This window comes from Lepus europaeus, chromosome 23 (genome assembly GCF_033115175.1).
Source record: "Lepus europaeus isolate LE1 chromosome 23, mLepTim1.pri, whole genome shotgun sequence".
In the NCBI taxonomy this organism is placed as follows: domain Eukaryota; kingdom Metazoa; phylum Chordata; class Mammalia; order Lagomorpha; family Leporidae; genus Lepus; species Lepus europaeus.
Window position 1 is genome coordinate 25,177,342 of NC_084849.1, and position 18,008 is coordinate 25,195,349.

At 50.6% G+C, this 18,008-nt stretch overlaps 1 gene segment (V, D, J or C); it reads left to right on the top strand.

The window, feature by feature from the left end:
- Nucleotides 1-2,641: 2,641 nt before the first annotated feature.
- LOC133752038 (immunoglobulin lambda variable 4-69-like) lies at nucleotides 2,642-3,117 on the top strand. The segment is given in 2 exon segments: nucleotides 2,642-2,690; nucleotides 2,796-3,117. Coding segments are annotated over 2 exon segments (371 nt in total).
- Nucleotides 3,118-18,008: the final 14,891 nt, after the last annotated feature.

The window sequence follows — 18,008 nt, forward strand, 5'->3', positions numbered from 1 at the left end:
ACTGATGTGTGCTAGGTGCAGCATCCGTCCCTTTTGGGGTCTCTCTCAGGAGACCTCAGAGTGACCACTGGGCAGGAAGGGAGAGGACGCTGAGTTGCAAGGAGAGCCCTCACCTCTTCATGGGCTGGGAGGCATTAAAAGGCTGGGGAGACACCTGCTGAGGAGCCCTGGGGAGGGGCCCTCCATGGCCTGGACGCTGCTTCCTCTTGGGCTCCTGGCCTACAGCTCGGCTCAGGGGCGGAGACTCTGCACCCCCGGCAGCCAGCATGAAAGCAGGGGCTCTGGGTGCGCCCCATCTGCACAGCAGTAACCGGGTCACCTCTGTCCCTCTCAGGAGTGGCTGCTCAGGCCGTGGTGACGCAGGAGCCATTACTGTCCATGTCTCTGGCAGGGCCAGCCACACTCATCTGTGGCCTGAGCTCTGGGTCAGTCTCTATGAGTCGCTACCCTGGCTGGCACCAGCAGAGCCCAGGCCGGGCTCCCCGCACGCTGATCTACAGCACCAACAACCACCCTTCTCTGGCTCCATCCCTGGGAACACAGCCGCCGTCCTGGTCACAGGGGCTCAGGCAAAGGACGAGGCTGGTTCCTGTTGTGCACTGGACGCGGGCAGTTACACCTACACCGTGCTGCACACCCATCGAGAATGCAACCAAACCCTCGGCACAGCTCAGAAGGCCTCAGGTGTTAGGGGCAGACAGAGGGTGGGGTGGGGTGGGTGTGGTCAGCACCACGCTGGGGAAGGGAGGCTCCATGGCCCCCCTCTCCTCCCCAGGGGCTCATGGCCCCATCCAGGCTCTCAGGTGTGTCCGTCTCTCTGTGACTCCTGCAGCTCTGCCTTCCTCTCTCTGCTCATGCAAACCAACAGTGAACACCACAGACCCCACCACGGTCAATCAACACTTTCTCAAACAGCAGGAATGGACGAATGCTCACTATGCTGATTGTGAACATCTAGTTTATTCTTAATTCAGTACGAAAATGAAGACGCCCGCTGGGGGATAGAGTACGAGTGGACAGGACAGAGGAGACACCAGCTCACTCACCCAGTCCCCTCCCTGCTGCAGGGTGGCCACGGTAAGCCACACGGGGAGGTTAAGTCCAGTCCACCTCACAGCAGCAAAGCCGCCCCGTGCAGACCCGGGCTTCCCGGCTCCTGATGGCAGTGCAGTCCTGTGGGGAGAGAACCCAACAGCGCCCTCTACCGCCGCAGTCAGTGAGCATCGCTGCTCCAGGCTCCACCACACAAACCATTCTCACCACATAGCACAGCATCACACGGTGTCCACACGTCTGCTGCACAATGGAGAAGTCCCCTTGGCTCATCAAGAGCTAGGGAAGCTGGGACTCGGATGGGTAATGGGAACATGGAAATACGGACTCCAATGTTGGGACGATTTTGATGTTCAAGTCGTGACAGTGATCTTCCAACAGCAGTCACTAAGTCCTTTAAAAAAAAAAAATGAAATGTTTTAGAAACAAATTGAAGTGATGTGAAAGTAAAGACCTATAAGGTATACATGGAAACCAGGTGTAATTGGGAAGTGTGTTTTTAGAAAGTGACATAAGAAAGGAATATTCCCATAGTAGTTAAAACACAGTTGATCCTTAAAGTGAAATTAAGACACTGAGGAGATTCAGTGGCACAGCACACCAGGAAATAAGGGACGCACAAATTCCAGACAGCAAAGGCAAAACACAACAATAATCTGAGCTGGAGGAGGTGGTACGGAAAACAAAATTCTGTGTTTGTTCACAGGAAAAAAGCGCTGCTGGGCTTTCTGGAGAATTCCCCATGTCGCACCCTTCTGTGGTTCCTGTCACCAGGGGGCGCTGTGGATCCATCCAGGAGTGACCGGTGTCTGAAGCAAATTCAAACTGTTCCTGTTTACAGTGTCCTGGACACAAGCAAAATGACACAAGGGAGAAGCCATAGCAGGTGCTTCCTCCCCAGGGACCCAGGCAGCACTCACAGCCTCCCCAGCCTCACTGATAACTCACAGCTCCCTGGCCGTGGACTCAGAATTGGCTGCTGGTGGGGACGGAGGGGGAGGGGAGGTCTCAGGCAGTGTGACCCTGGCTTCTCCTCTCCCTCTGCTCTGACCTCAGTGAATCTCCCACTTCCCGTGCCTGGGCTGCTCCCCACTTCCCAGTGAATCCAGTACGCCCCTCCCAGGTGGTTATCATTCTCCCCACCCTGTGGGCTCGGCTGTGAGGGGCCCGGGAGGACGAGGGCAGCCTGGCGTCCTCAGCCACCAGCAGGTGTGCTCAGGGCCAGCTGGCACGGTGGTCGGCTGTGATCACGTCTGCTCCTGTGTGTTCACTGTGGGTGCGGTGGGGGTCGGAGACCCGTGTTCCACGAGGGCGCCCTGTCAAGTGGGCAGAGCCACCTGCTGCTCCCACTGAGGAGTTAAAGAGAACACGGAAGTGAAGGACCAGGTGGGGGCTGCCCCGAGGAGGGGCCCAGACTCCCCCAAAGTATACCCAGCCACAGTTGCTGCACACGGGGTCCCAGCGGGGCGTGGGTGCTCAGAGCAAGAGGAGAGATTTGCATGAAGGAGGTCTCAGGCTCCTCTGGGCCAGGGCGGGGATAAGAGCCCTGCAGAGCATCAGCCTCGATGAGCCCTGGGGAGTCTGCACCATGGCCTGCACCCTGCTCCTCCTCCTCCTCACCCTCCTCCAGGGCACAGGTCAGGAGGGGCCTCACATCGAGATCCCAGGTCACCTAACTCCCCCACCTTTGGGAGCAATGTCCCCCCGTGCTTCCTCCAGGGTAACGGAGTCTGAGCTGTCAGGGTCCCTGTCCCAGCCTGTGCTGACTCCGTCGCCCTCTGTGTCTGCCGCCCTGGGAGCCTCGGCCAAGCTCACCCGCACCCTGAGCAGTGCCCACAGCGACTACACCATTGCCTGTACCAGCAGCAGCCAGGGAAGGCCCCTCGGTACCTGCTGTATCTTGAGAGCGATGGAAACCATGAAAAGGGGACCGGGGTCCCTGATCGCTTCTCGGGCTCCAGCTCTGGAGCTGACCGCTACTTGACCATCTCCAGCACCCAGGCTGAGGACGAAGCCGACTACATCTGCGGCGTGGTTTCTCTCATTGATGGTTCGCATACTTAAACACAGTGACCCAGATGAACAGGGAAGTGGGACACAAACTTGTTTCTCTCTTACCAAGACTGCCGAATGGCTATTGAAAGGTTGTCTGGTCTCATCCCTCAAACACTTTGCTTTTGTGTACAATCCTCCCAGGAGGGAACCAGATGCACTGTACTCCCCCAGGGTTCTGCCCCGGGATCCCTAGGAACCACATTGTGATCCCAGTTCCTATAGAGTGTAGCCATCTGCAGCCATGATGCAAGCATGATGGAATCTTGTCACCCCTTTCTCCTTGGCTGAGGGATCACTCCATGTGGGTGAAAGGACGTGACCTGACTGTGCCTCCTCCATGTTTATTAGACTGACCACTCCTCACCTGCTGCTCCCTGGCAGGGTGCTCAGTCATCTCACTCCTCACTCTGAGTGCTCTGGTGACTTCTCCCACCACCTGCAATGTAGCTTCAACCAGATCCTCCTGGGACCACACACACTGCTGAGTGCTGGTTATGCCTGGTTCTACACACACTGCACCACAGCCTGAGTGCAGCTGGGGACAGCAGTTAGAACATTCAAAAGTGGTAATGTAGTGTTCTATGTGTTTACAAACACAAAGCCACGTAATAAAAATGAATGTTTGCTCATCTCAGGGTGGTCAGCGTGTGTCTAGTTCTCAGCGGTGATGGACAGTGATGGGGCCGGGAGATCAGAATGACTTAGAGGGGAATGTCCTGGTCCTTGGTTCCGTATCCTCCTTGCCTCTGTAGCATCTGCTTCTGCCTTTGTCCCAGCACAGGAGGGACAGGTAAGGCAGGCACTGGGAACAAACAGTGGTGAGCCCAGAGAATCCAGAGTGAGACACTTGAGAGATTTATTTCATATTGTTGGAGATAGAATTGAAGGGAGATTTCCATGCAAGAAGTATCCTTATCAGATGCAGGTGTTTGAACTTTTACTCAGAGCATGGTTTAAGGGATGAAGGATCATGGGGTTCACAGTAGGCAAATCCCTCAGGAGGCTTCCTGGCCCTGGTGAACTGTGAAGGACAGGGGCACCAGGGTTAGGTCAGGGGCCACAGACTGGGGGAGGCTTGGACAGAGCTTGGGGGAGGGCGGTGTCTGTGTCTCGTGGGAGACGAGCAGCTCTCAGTAGTCAGGAGCGGGAACCAGGCTCCCAGGGCGAGCATGGTCAGGGCGGCTCAGCCACATGAGGACCTGTCTCCAGGTCTCTGTTTCCTGAGTGTTTCCCCCACTGTGCTCCAAGCTCCTTGAGAGCAGGGAGCTTCTCTCCTGTGGTTGTTCCTGCTGCATCCACAGAGCCCACACACTGGCCGGCTCAGGGGATAAAACCAACAGCCCAGGTCACTGAATGTGTGAATTCAAATAAATTGGAATCCCACTTCCAACAACAGATCTAAGGCCAGTAGTGACCCTTTCTATTGGACATTATGCTTTGGGATTCTGGATTCACGGATGAGTAGACTTTGAGTCATAAATCTGTTGCTAAACTGAGACAATAGAGAAGCAATACATTATGTCAGGGACGGGGGCCCAGGAGGCTGGGCTGGATTCATGGGTCCCTGTGAATTGAGACAGAAAGCTGGGAACTTCAGAAACCAGCTGGGCTCTAGGGCTTCCCGAGCGTGGGGAGGACAGTACCCTTCCGCCAGCAGGAGGCGCTGTGTGACGAACTTCGGATTCTTACACAGCTGCTCCTCCAGGATCATTCATGCCAAAGTGCCTGGTTGGGGGATGGGCTAGGTTCTCACTGATGGGGCCTCAGCATCTGTGTCCCCTCAGGTCAGGCAGAATCCCTTGGCAAAGGTCATTTGTCTTATGTCGCAGGTGCTTCCTCTCAAGGATGCAGGGAATGAAGGAAACCTTGATTCTACTGTCTGCACCAGGAGCAGAGCCCAGCACAGACCTCAGTGAGGTGCAGGGCAGGCATTGGACAGGGTCTCATTTGCAATAAAATTGTCCCATCATACATGAGTTTCAACGTCTTTCAGTACCCCATGGGCCATGAAGGCCTGCACGGGCACATTTTAGTTCCTTACCTCATCCCAGGCCCACAGGAGGACAGCATGTCCCATTGCCAGTGGGCTGCAGAGTTTCCCTCCATCTGCCTCATACCTGCCCCCTCGCTCTCCAGAATAGAAACACCGGCTCTCAGGGCAGAGTTTGTGTAAGATCTCTAGGGGAACAGCAGTGATGTGCAGCAGGCGCACACTTGGCAGCTTCCAGCCTACATCAACTCTGTTTTCCCACATTTGCCAGGAGACCCAGTCGTGCACATTCTAATCCCATACTGTTTTCAGCTTCACTGGATCAGAGCCTCAACAGTGTACCACCATGGAACTTAGCACTTTATTTAATCAACGGGTGTTGACTACACTGACCTTTGATTCATACCAGTGTCCCCCCTCCACTTCCTCCAGAGCCTGCTGCTCTCTGTGTCTTCTGTTGGTGACGTCTGCTCTCAGCCCAGGCTTCCTCCGTGTTCCTGCTGGGCCTCCATTCCTCTGAAATATCAGAGAATCTCACCAGGTGCTTCTTCCTGGAAAAAAATAGGGCCCTCATTTCTGTCTCCTTCCAAACAGACCTCATTCTCTCTGGGATGTTAAATCAATCCAACAAAAATAATTGAGACAAAATATCTTAACCAGATGAGTGGTGCTTAGCACATTTGAGTAGACATGAAGACTTAAAGTCAACGTGAGCGTGAAATGCGAACAGAGACCTCCTGACACCTATTAGAGTTCTGACAGGTGCTGATGGGGAGGGAGGAGCCCTGATCACCAGCACCTAGGCAGCATGCAGTGTCTCCTGCATCCACCAGAGGGTGCTGTGGCACAGGCACCTGCTCAGGGTTCCGCAGCTCCTCAGCTGTTTTCCTACCAGTTGGAGGAGTTCCTGTGCCGTCCACACGGTGGAGCCCTTTCCCCCTTACAGGGTCTTTCCAATTCTCAAGCAGAATGCAGGCTGAGGTTGAGGGAGGGGCTCGCACAGCTTCCAGAGTGAGAAACATTTGCATGGAGACCTCCCACTCTGAGGGTCAGAAGAACAGATAAGAAGGGTGGCCGGGCTCAGCCCTCACCGTGGGCTCAGGAAGCAGGGACTTGGGCATCTCAGCCAGGGCCTGGGCTCCACTGCTCCTCACAGTCCTGGCTCACTGCACAGGTGGCTGCCTGCAGGGCATTCTGGGAGTGCACCTGGGTGGCACCTTGGATGCTGCCAGCTCCCCCCTCCTTGGGGCCGTGCTGACCTGTCCTCACTGGTGTGTGTGTGTCTTCTCTCCTGCAGGGTCCTGGGCCCAGTTTGTGCTGACTCAGCCCCGTCTGTGTCAGGATCCCTGGGGGAGACGGTCTCCATATCCTGCATCGCGACAATGGCCACACAGGGAGTGACTATGTGCACTGGTACCAGCAGCACCCAGGCGGTGCCCCCACCACGGTCATCTATAAAGATGATCAGAGACCATCGGGGTTCCTGATCGGTTCTCTGGCTCCATCGACAGCGCCTCCAACTCTGCCTCCCTGACCATCACTGGGCTGCAGCCTGAGGACGAATCTGTCTACTACTGTCAGTCTTACGATAGCAGTGTGCTAATCCCACAGTGCTCCAGACTCATGGGGAAGTGAGACAGAAACTCCCCCAGGGTCCCTGCCCACCTGTGCCCCAGCCTGTGCCCAGCAGGAGGTTGCTCTTTGCCCTGTGTTCTGCTGGAGGACTGGGGTATTGGACGCTTGCCTCATTCTGTCAGGAAAGGACAATGCCTGTGTGATTTTCAAATACTGGAAACGTACTGGTCAAGTTACTTGGTCTCTCAAACAGCTCATGTCAAGTAACTAAGGTATGGTTTTGGACAGCAGAGGGTATATACTCATCAGAGAGTAGTTCATGTTATGAGGAATGGGCACATCCCCGGTTGTGAAAGTTTTCATAGGTCTTTTGCCCAGTGGAGACACTGTTCACCCAAGCCTCCCAGAGACAGCTCTAAGGTTGACCAGCTGTCTGCACATGCCTGCTCTCTCAACACATCACACAGCTCTCCCTGGAGACCACTGCATCCAGCCCCAAGACCCTGGGATGACACTAAGCACACAATGCAGTGTCTTGAATGTCCAGTGCTATGCTGTTGTCAGTACCCAGACAGCACAGTGGTCAGAGGCCCTATAGGTTCCAGTGCTGAGGCAGGGTGCTCTCACATTAGGATTTCCATCTCTGTGGAAATTACATTTAAACTGTCAAATTGCTTTTCAAAACATAATCATTGTCAATTCTACCCAAAGTTTCCAGTGTCTACTGTTATCAGATATGGGCCACCATGTGACTCAACCCTGGATTTTGTTGCTACTTGCAGTGTGAACTGGAGAATGGAAGCTCACTCTCTCGCTCTCTCTCTCACTCTGACTTTCCAGTAAATAAACCTTTAAAAGAGGTATGTACTTGGGATTCCAGCCTCTCAAACAGGGTGCCTGTGATCAAGTGCTGCCCTGTCTGACCCAGCTTCCTGCGCATGGCCTGGGGGATGCAGGTGGGGGCCAAATACTTGGGTTCCTATCACTCACGTTGGAGACCTGGATGCAGTGTGGGCTCCTGACTTCACTGAGCTCAGCCTTGTTCAGACATTTAAAGTGAGCCATATATTGGAGGCCCTCTCTCTCCCCGCCACCCCCAACAACACCCTTTTGAAGTAAATAATTACATAAATAAACAGAGACAACTTAATGTGTGCCCTATATGTCAGGTGTGCTGCAGGGGTTAGAAATGACAGTAACTACACAGATTATCAGGTCCCAGCTTCTAGAATCAGGCCATGGGTGTGTGAATGGACACAGTGACTGGTGAGCAGCAAAAATTTCTATGGTCCTCAGGTCTCTGGGTCCTGGAGAAGTGTATGCATCACCGTCAGCAGGTGGCGCTGTGGCACTGCCGTGTGATCCTGTGCTCCCTGATGGGGATGCAGCAGCTGTGCCCTCAGACAGAGGCCCCTGAGCAAGGACCGTTGTCTGGCCTCACAGGTGCTTCCTCTCCCCCGAGGCTTCACCAAGCAGTGCAATGAAACCTCATCCTCCTCAGTCTGCAGTGGGAGCTGAGCCCCAGCACCAGGGCTCAGGGAGGGGCGGGGAAGCACTGGGTGGGGCCTCATTTGCATGCACAGCCCCTCCTCTGGCACAGGCTGGGGAAGAAAAGGAGGCCTGGGGCAGCGCAGCCCACGGTGGGCGTCGGGGGCTGTGACCACCATGGCCTGGGCTCCTCTGTTCCTCCTGCTCCTCTCTCACTGCACAGGTAGAGACGGCCCTGGGGCACCAGGTCCCAGCCTGGCTCAGACCCCTTGCTCAGAGCCCTGAGGGACGTGAGCCTGACCTCTGCCCCCTCCCCGTGTGTCTGTGTCTGCAGGTTCCCTGTCCCAGCCCGTGCTGACTCAGCCACCCTCCCTGTCTGTGTCTCTGGACACAACGGCCAGACTCACCTGCACCCTGAGCACTGGCTACAGTGTTGCCAATTACCGGATATCTTGGTCCCAGCTGGTGCCAGGGAGCCATCCTCGGTTCCTGCTGCACTAGCACATGGTTCAAGCTCAGGATTAGGATCCGGGGTCCCCAGCCGCTTCTCTGGATCCAAAGACTCCTCAGCCAATGCAGGCGTCCTGAGCATCTCTGGGCTGTAGCCCGAGGACGAGGCCGACTATTACTGTGCTGCAGCTCATGGTAGTGAGAGCAGCCTCCATGCACACAGTGCTTCAGACAATGAGGAAATGAGACAAAAACCCCAGTTCCTCAGCCATGGGCTCTGAGCATCTTTGCCGTGGTGAGTATCTGTGGAGACCTCTGAGAGCAAGTTCAGTGCAGCAGGCTATGCCCAGGGGCAGGGCCAGTGACACACACAGGTGCAGCCTGATATGAGCCACCCCAGGGCATCTGGGGAAGGCAGAGACAGAGGAGGTCTCAGAGCCCAGGGCACAGCCCTGCATTCTGCTATAAGCTGGGACACGGATGAGAAATGAGAAAATGCAAACACGGGCTGCAGTGCTGAGACGATGTTGACGTTCAAGTGTGTGACAGAGATCTCCCCACAGCTGTCACTAAGTCCTTTAAATAAAAAAATGTCTAATGCTATAAAAACAAATGGAAATGATGTGAAAGTAAAGACATATAAGGTATACATGGAAGGCATGTGTAAATTATGAAAGTGTATTTTTTAAAAGTGACATAAAAAAGAAAAATTCCCATAGAAATAAAAACAGAGTTAATATTAAAATGAAAGTCAGACACTGGGGAGATTCAATGGCTCAGCACATCATGAAATAAAGGACTCACAAATTACAAATAACAACAGCAAAACACAAACAATCCTCTGTCTGAGCTGGAGGAGGTGGAATGGAAAACAAAATTCCATGTTTGTTCAAAGGAAAAAGAGCTCTGAACATTCTGGGGAATTCTCCAGGTCATTCCCATTCTGTGGTTCCTGTCACCAGGGGGCGCTGTGGATCCATGCAGCAGTGAGCAGGGTTTGATGCAGATTCAAACTGGTGCTGCACTCTGGTCTCAGAATCAGCCCTTAAGGCATTCAGATTTGGCTAAAAAGCCCATGAGAGCATTTCAGGCATGGAAAGCCAAGACACTGTGGCAGTAAATGACCTAATTGAAAGATCTCTGTGAGATCCCAGTGGAAAGAAAGGGCCATCAATGAAGGAGGTACCTTTCTCTGAAGGGAGGAGAGAACTTCCACTTTGATTATGGCCTTGTCTAAATAAGGTCCGAGTTTGTGAACTCAAGAGGCTTCCATAGCCTTGGCAGCTCATGACACTCGCTGTGCGAGTGTCTGTGAGGTATATAACATCCCCTTCACTCCCGGGCATGTGCATCCAGACAAAACCCTGCAGTGAGATCTTCCCCAGTCTCTTATGCAAACTAATCCTATTCCTGGAACCGGTAACAATGATGCAATTCACCTTTCAATTACACTGGGAGGTTTTCGTTGTTGTTGTGTTTGGGAGTGAATCGCATTTTCTAATCTCTTCTTCCTCCTCACTTCATTGGCACATTGCAAAAACATGGTGCAAATGGTTATTTTGCTAGATGGCTGAATGAGAATGCCTTAGGTTCCTTTGGGCCCTAGGGATCTGTGCTGCTGCTTCCACTACCCTGAGCTTTATGCAACTCTAAAAGACCAAGGGTGGGGCTAGCGCTGTGGCATAGTGGGTTAAAGCCCTGGCCTGAAGCACCAGCATCCCATATGGGTGCTGGTTCTAGTCCTGGCTGCTCTTCTTCTGATCCAGCTCTCTGCTATGGCCTAGGAAAGCAGTAGAAGATGGCCCAATCCTTGGGCCCCAGCACACAGGTGGGAGACCCAGAAGAAGCTCCTGGCTCCTGGCTTCAGATTGGTGCAGTTTCAGCTGTTGCGGCCATCTGGGGAGTGAACCAATGGATAGAAGACCCCTCTCTCTGTTTCTACCTCTCCTAACTCTGTCTTTCAAATAAATAAAATCAATCTTTACAAAACAAAAGGCCAAGGGTCCATCTTTAAAAATGGGCACACATTCACTAGTTGCTACTCACATCTACAGCAGGAACGATCTAGATACCAAGGGAATTCCGAGGATGGACCCAAAAAGGAGAGAGATGGAGAGGACAGACAGTGCACTGCACAGTCTTCAGACGTCATGGGCAGCCACGCAGCTACTAGCTCTGCAAGCAAACTCTGGGACCCAAAAAGCACCCTGCAGAAGAAAAAACAAATACAAATTTTTTGGAGAAAAACCTGAGAAGCTCTAGTCATCACCCTGCCTGCTTTCTCGCCTCAGAGAGCAGCAAGCAGCTAACCTCGAGCAGGGAACTGCAGAGCCCGGGGAGCGGCACAGGAGGGTGTGTTCAGTAGTGGGCAGTGGCTCCGCATGTCCCACAATGAGCTGCTGGCTCTCCAGCTCCAGGAGAATACTACATTCTTTTTTTTTTTTTTTTTGACAGGCAGAGTGGACAGTGAGAGAGACAGAGAGAAAGGTCTTCCTTTTTGCCGTTGGTTCACCCTCCAATGGCCGCTGTGGCCAGCGCATCTCGCTGATCCGAAGCCAGGAGCCAGGTGCTTCTCCTAGTCTCCCATGCGGGTGCAGGGCCCAGGGACTTGGGCCATCCTCCACTACCTTCCCGGGCCATAGCAGAGAGCTGGACTGGAAGAGGGGCAACCGGGATAGAATCTGGCGCCCCAACCAGGACTAGAACCCGGTGTGCCGGTGCCGCAAGGCGGAGGATTGGCCTGTTAAGCCACAGCGCCGGCAAATACTACATTCTGTATGTCCCAGCCCAATATGTGTGGGCTTCTGTGAGAAAGAGAACTGATTCACAAATTACAGATAGATTTTTTAATTTTTAAAGGAATTTATTAACACATTGGGTTCTCAGGGTCATAGCAGCTGCATAATTACTACTACACAGTTCTCAAGTTTCATGTTAATGTGATTTTTTTCTAGATTTATTTATTTATTTGAAAGTCAGAGTTACAGAGAGAGAGAGAAGGAGAGGCAGAGAGAGGGAGAGAGAAAGGTCTTCCATCCGCTGGTTCACTCCCCAATTGACTTCAACAGCTAGAACTGTGCAGATCCGAAGCCAGGAGCCAGGAGCTTCCTCTGGGTCTTCCCACACAGGTGCAGGGGCCCAAGCACTTGGGCCATCTTCTACTGCTTTCCCAGGCCATAGCAGAGAGCTGGATCAGAAGTGGAGCATCCAGGATTTGAAACAGTGCCCATATGAGATGCCGGCACTGTAGGCGGAGGTTTAACCCACTACTCTACAGTGCCAGCACCATTATTGTGATATTAATACAAACAGAACAGATTCTATGTAGTCCATAGATATCATTCCAAGCAAATAATGATATTATATGTAGATTTTTAAAGTTACTCAATTTGAAGAATGAGAAGAAATGATTTTTATGAAGATGTGTTTGGGAGGTAGGAGTTTGAGACAATAATAATAATAATAATAATAGCCAATCAGGACACTTGCAACTATGGAACACAAGCATTTCATTTAAATATATGGCCTTGGTGTTTGAAGGCAGAAAGGGACAGTGTGGAATGTCTGCCAGCCGCTCTGAAACGCCTTGACTGGTTTCACTAAAACGAAACACAGGGGGCCTCTAAGTCCCGTCAGCATTCGCACTTCTCCAGAGGAGCTGAAGAAGAAACCGGGGACTCCTCACCACCCAGCTATTGGGAACTCCCTCTAATGACATTGGGTCTGAGCCTTCTGCATGGGTCCACGGTGAAGATTCCTGGCTGTGCCCAGCAGGACCAGCTAGGAGGAAATTAAAATGCTCAGTCTGGTTCCACAGTAGTGAAACCAATTCAGCTCCACAGGTGTCTCAGAAGGACTAGGAAATGACAGAGCATCCCCCCAAATCTATCAGAGACATCACCACCACTCACCCACACTCCACACAGGCAAAGTTCATCCTGTTCTGCTTCTTCTCGCAATGCCTTAATTCCCTATTTTCTACATACCCTTAAATATAATGCGCTCATGGATTCAGGACTCTGAGACCCAAATATTTGCAGGAATCAAGCAGGTATATTAAACTGTGGTGAACAGAACGTCGAATACATCAAACGTCCCTGCCTCCGGCCCTTTGCACAGGTTGTTCTCTCACCTCCACCATCCTGACTTTCTTTCCAAACATGATGGATTTTCTAGTTCATGGAGGATTTACTGCACCTTAAAAACACGTCTCAGGATTCCAACATTGGAACAGGGGTCCTGTGGACGTAATGTGGCTGGCTATCACCGCTGGTGTTACCGTGAGGACCAGGTGACAGGTTCTGGTGCCCACATGTGCCACAGGCAGCCTGGTGGGAAACATTCCCATGGTTGATAGGCAACCATCAAACAAGCCGTGAGGAAAATGCAACGTCCTTGTGAGAAAGCCAGAGGATGGTTTCAAAGCAGCGGAGTGTCTCTTTGTAGTGTTGAATGTGACAATTAAGAAATGGTGGGGGCTGGCATTCCATATGGACACCAGTTCAAGTTCCGGATGCTCCACTTCCGATCCAGCTCTCTGCTATGGCCTGGGAAAGCAGTGCAAAACGGTCCAAGTCCTTGGGCCCCTGCACCCGTGTGGGAGACCCAGAAGCTCCTGGCTCCTGGCTTTGGATCGGCACAGCTCTGGCCATTGCGGCCATCTGGGGAGTGAACCAGTGGATGGAAGACCTCTCTTTCTCTCTCTCCCTCTCTGCCTCTCCTTCTCTCTGTAACTCTACCTTTCAAATAAATAAATAAACTTTTTTTTTTTAAAAAAAAATGAAATGGTGGCATTACCAGGAGGTGTGGAGGGTGAGGGGCAGAATAAAGGCTTGGGAGTAAAACCAGGATGTGAACCCCTGAGTATCCTCTGTGAGTATCTGTCCTGCATGACCCTGTGCCTTCTCATCTCTACAGTAGGGTTAGCTCTTCCGAGTCCTAGCGGAGAATTACAAGCCAGCCTTTCTCAGGAGCGGTCCTTCTTTCAATATGAAGAATGACGTGTTATCATGAATTCAAATAATGTTAGCATATCAAGAATGCTGACACTGGGGCCAATGCTGTGGCACAGTAGGTTAATCCTCCGCCTGCAGCACCAGCGTCCCATAAGGCCGCCGGTTCTAATCGCAGCTGCTCCTCTGGTGACCCAGCTCTCAGCTATGGCCTCAGAAAGCAGCAGAAGATGCCCCAAGCACTTCAGCCCCTGCACCTGCATGGGAGACCCAGAAGAAGCTCCTGGCTCCTGCTTTTGGATCAGCTCAACTCTAGCCATTGTGGCCATTTGGGAAGTGAACAAATAGATGGAAGATCTTTCTCTCTGTCTCTCCCTCTCACTGTCTGTAACTCTACCATTCAAATTAATAAATAAGATTTTAAAAATAAATAAATAGATAATAAATAAAAAGAATGCTGACACTTTAAAAATGATCAGTACTTGCTGGTCTACTGCATTGTGTATCCTCCCAGTGATAACTGCAGTTCAAAGTTACAGGTATACGGTTTAGGATTTTTCTATGTGCTCAGACAACCTTCATACAACTTCATCTGTTTTATTTTCTAAAGTGAAATAAAGGGGCCTGCGCTGTGGCGTAGCAGGTAAAGCTGCCACCTGCAGTGCCAGCATCCCATACGGGTGCTGGTTCGAGACCCGGCTGCTCCACTTACGATCTAGCTCTCTGCTGTGGCCTGGGAAAACAGTAGAAGAAGGCCCGAGTCCTTGGGCTTCTGCACCTGCATGGAAGACCTGGAAGAAGCTCCTGGCTCCTGGCTTCAGATTGGCGCTGCTCTGGCCATTGTGGCCATCTGGGGAGTGAACCAGCAGATGAAAGATATCTCCCTCTCTCTCTATTTCTCTCTCTCTCTCTCTCTCTCTGCCTCTCCTTCTCTGCAACTGTGACTTTCAAGTAAAATAATTAAATCTTTTAAAAAAGTGAAATAAAGGCATATATATTATTCTGTGGGTTTTTTTTTTTCCATTTAGTCTGTATCATGGGCATAGTCAAAGTCAAGAACAGAGCTCACTCCTATTTGGGAACACATGCCTCATACTCATGGTAGGATTCCTTGGCCTACTCCCCTGGTGGTGGAACCATGGGCTGACTGCACCATTGTATTAGAAACCGTTCTCAACGGAAAGGTGTCAGTCACACACACTTTCTACTTTTATACTAGTCCCCTAAAAGTGGTTTGCATTTTCCTCATCGGATCTAAAGCTTGAATAACCCCAACGAGCTTTAGAGAGTGAGCGTTTCCCCACATCCTCCTTAATACTATCATTCATGTTAAATGTCCTTGACTATTAGAAAGGAACTGTTCTTCAGTTTCCCTGGTCCTTAATAGTATGTATTCTTTTAAATTTCTGAGCCAGTGCTCAAGCCCTAGATGAAGCCCTACTGGCCCCCAGTGAAACGCAGCTCCAATGTTAGCTGTACTGTGCAGTGTTTCTCAGTGTCTCGGGCAGCACTGAGTGTACTCTTCCTGGTCCAATAACAGTGCAGGTTCATAGCCAACAAATGACCGTGAAGACCTTATACTATAGTGTCTACTGCCCGACCCCTTCCCTGTCAATGCCCTGGTGCTTTGAAAGTACTAGAAAGATGGTCTCTGGGAACTTCTTCAAGCTCTGGTTGTGTAGTAAATACACTGCCTGGGATTTGCACATTAGTACAGTGTTAGAAGTGAAAGAGATCTTACAGTAAAATGAACTGAAATCCACTACTGATTATGTACATGTGGCACAGCAATGGGTCTACTTACCAGGAAAAAAAATCCAAGACAGCTGAGATGGACACAATGGCAAATCACAGTGAGTGCATCCACACACGACCTCAGCTCAGACCCTCACGGCCACACCACAATGCCTGTTGTCGGTGAACTCTCATCGTGTGAAGAAGGCTGACCACACATCCAGTGAAGCCCTTCCATTCCCAGCAAAAGGAAGAACAGAATTAGAGACTTGACTGAAAATGAGAAGTCCATCCCAGGAAGTGTTAACTAGTATCCTCAATGTTTCTTGACAAAGCTTTAAAAATAATGCATGTTGATGAGTACAAAGTTATCAAAGCAGGGAAAGGTACCAATTTCTGTGTTTAAAAATGAGACATTTGTCTCTTTGCTCCTGAAATATCATTGCATTGAGGATTTCCATCATCTACATCCCTACTGTCTCTCCAGCTGAAGCTAAATTTTTCGATGACTTTTATATGCAGATTGTTGATGTGCCTTGGTTTTGTAGAAGCAGAACTGTCTCCGGTGTCACCATTTGCTGGGCTGGGGGGTTCTATTATGGTTTGAACAAGGAAAGCAGTGACCTTCCCCGAGAAGTTGGTGGCCGGCCGGAGAAGCAAAGATCTTCTGCTCGAGGTGTTTAAGGGAAGCAGTGCTGCATAGAAAGTAGCCGTTAGCTCTGAGTGAGGGAAGCCAGGAGCTTGGATCCAACGACCCCCTTCCTAACACAAAGCTGTATGTGTAAAGAACAGAGATACTCAGTGCTTCAAGTCTCTTCCTCATCTGACAATCCGAGTAGTAAGGTTACCAGTCTAGGATGCATGATATTAATAAATATCTATCAGTTTATAAAAAATAAATCAACCAGACCACTATATAGATAGGCAACAGTCAATATATTTCAAACACTTGCTAGGGTGTTAGCTTTGTCTCTTAAGAACTCTGCCAATTCTGTATTTCATTTAATTCTTTACAACAAATCTCAAGCTAGGTACAATTATGTCTTTGTTTTACAGAGTTGAGCAGTTTGCCTATGACCCTAATGCTACTGAGAAGCAGAGACAGGACGGTACCCTGCCACTCTGCCCCCAAATCCGGTGTCCTTTAGCAGTCTACTAAGGGCATATAAAATATTTCAAAAGAAATGGAGACCATACTCCGTGTGCCTTCTTCCTTTACGTGCGTTAGTGAAAAGGGAGAATTGTGGTTAACCACATCAGAAAATGAAGTTGACTATTTATAAATAAGATGAAAAATATGGATTTTTTGCTACCCTATTGAAATAAATAATTATTTTATCACTCCAGCAGGGAAAAATTTACCTGCCAAGTGAGTCTCATAGCAGATGGCCGGCCAGAGGACAGCGACAACTGGAGGGCAAAAGGAGGAAGCGCATGATCCCGTGTAACGGAACGGCGGCCCATGTGGTGTGTGTGGGACACACGTGACGCTGTCAGAGTGAGGAGGATGAGAAGGGATCTGCGAGGACAACAAGGGGATTTAAGTATTAGACAAATCAATACTGGGATCACCACTGGGCTTGACCTCTGCTTTTTAGGATTTCTTTATTTGAAAGTCAGAGTTACAGAGAGAGAGAGAGAGAGAGAGAGAGAGAGAGAGAGAGAGAAGCTTCCATTCATTGGTTTACGTGCCTCAAATGACTGCAATGGCAGGGGCTGACCAGGCCAAAGTCAGGAGCCTGGAGCTCCATCTGGGTCTCCCATGTGCGTGACAGGGGCCCAAGCACTTGGGCCATCTTCTGCTGCTTTTCCAGGTGCATTAGCAGGGAGCTGGATTGGAAGTGGAGCAGTGGGGGCTCGAACTGCAGCACCTTTACAGGATGCCAGCATCACAGGCGGTGGCTTAACCCACTGCGCTACGACTCTGGCCCCCATGACTTAACTTCTTAAACTGATTCCTATGGTCATTCATTGATTTTTCCCAATCAAATTCAGTGTAGTTGTCCTTCCATCCTGGAATCAAACGAGCATTTGTGCCCAAGATCACAAACCTGTTACTGTGGCAGTGGCATCGTGGGCTCCCCTTCAGAAGGACAGATTCCACACGGTTCTCTCACTCCCGTGTCACTTGCCCAGGATCAATTTCTCGGCTAGTTCTGGCCCTGGTATTTTCTACATCAAATTTTAAATTTACTAAAGAAGCTGTTCCTTTACAAAACTGTCACCAACCATTCACTGTCTTTTTGATAAGGAGTAGTCTTTCTTGATATCCCATTTCTCTGAAATACTGGCACAGTGGGACTTGCTGGCACTGCTTTACTGTGCTGACATGAGGGCAACCCTTCCCTGGATCCACTGAGGCCTGGGTGCCCAGGTCAACTCACTCAATGAATGAGCCACAGGAAATGAGAGACGGGAGATCAAGGAGAGGAGCAAGAATTCCGTTTCCATTCTTCCCGGTAGGGAGGTTCAGATGAACGTTTTTAGTGTTAATCTGCGAGCCCACCTAACACATTTCTTTTACAGAAAACCACGTAAGTAGGTAGCTGACAAAAATGAAGCCACAAAAGCAGAAATAACACATTCACATTATTACTACTTTAACTCCAAGCAGATTTGATAGCAGCATCAATTCCAGCATTTTTCCATGAACTGTAAGGCAAATCATCTTCTCTTTTTATTATTATTATTATTATTTTTTGCCAGGCAGA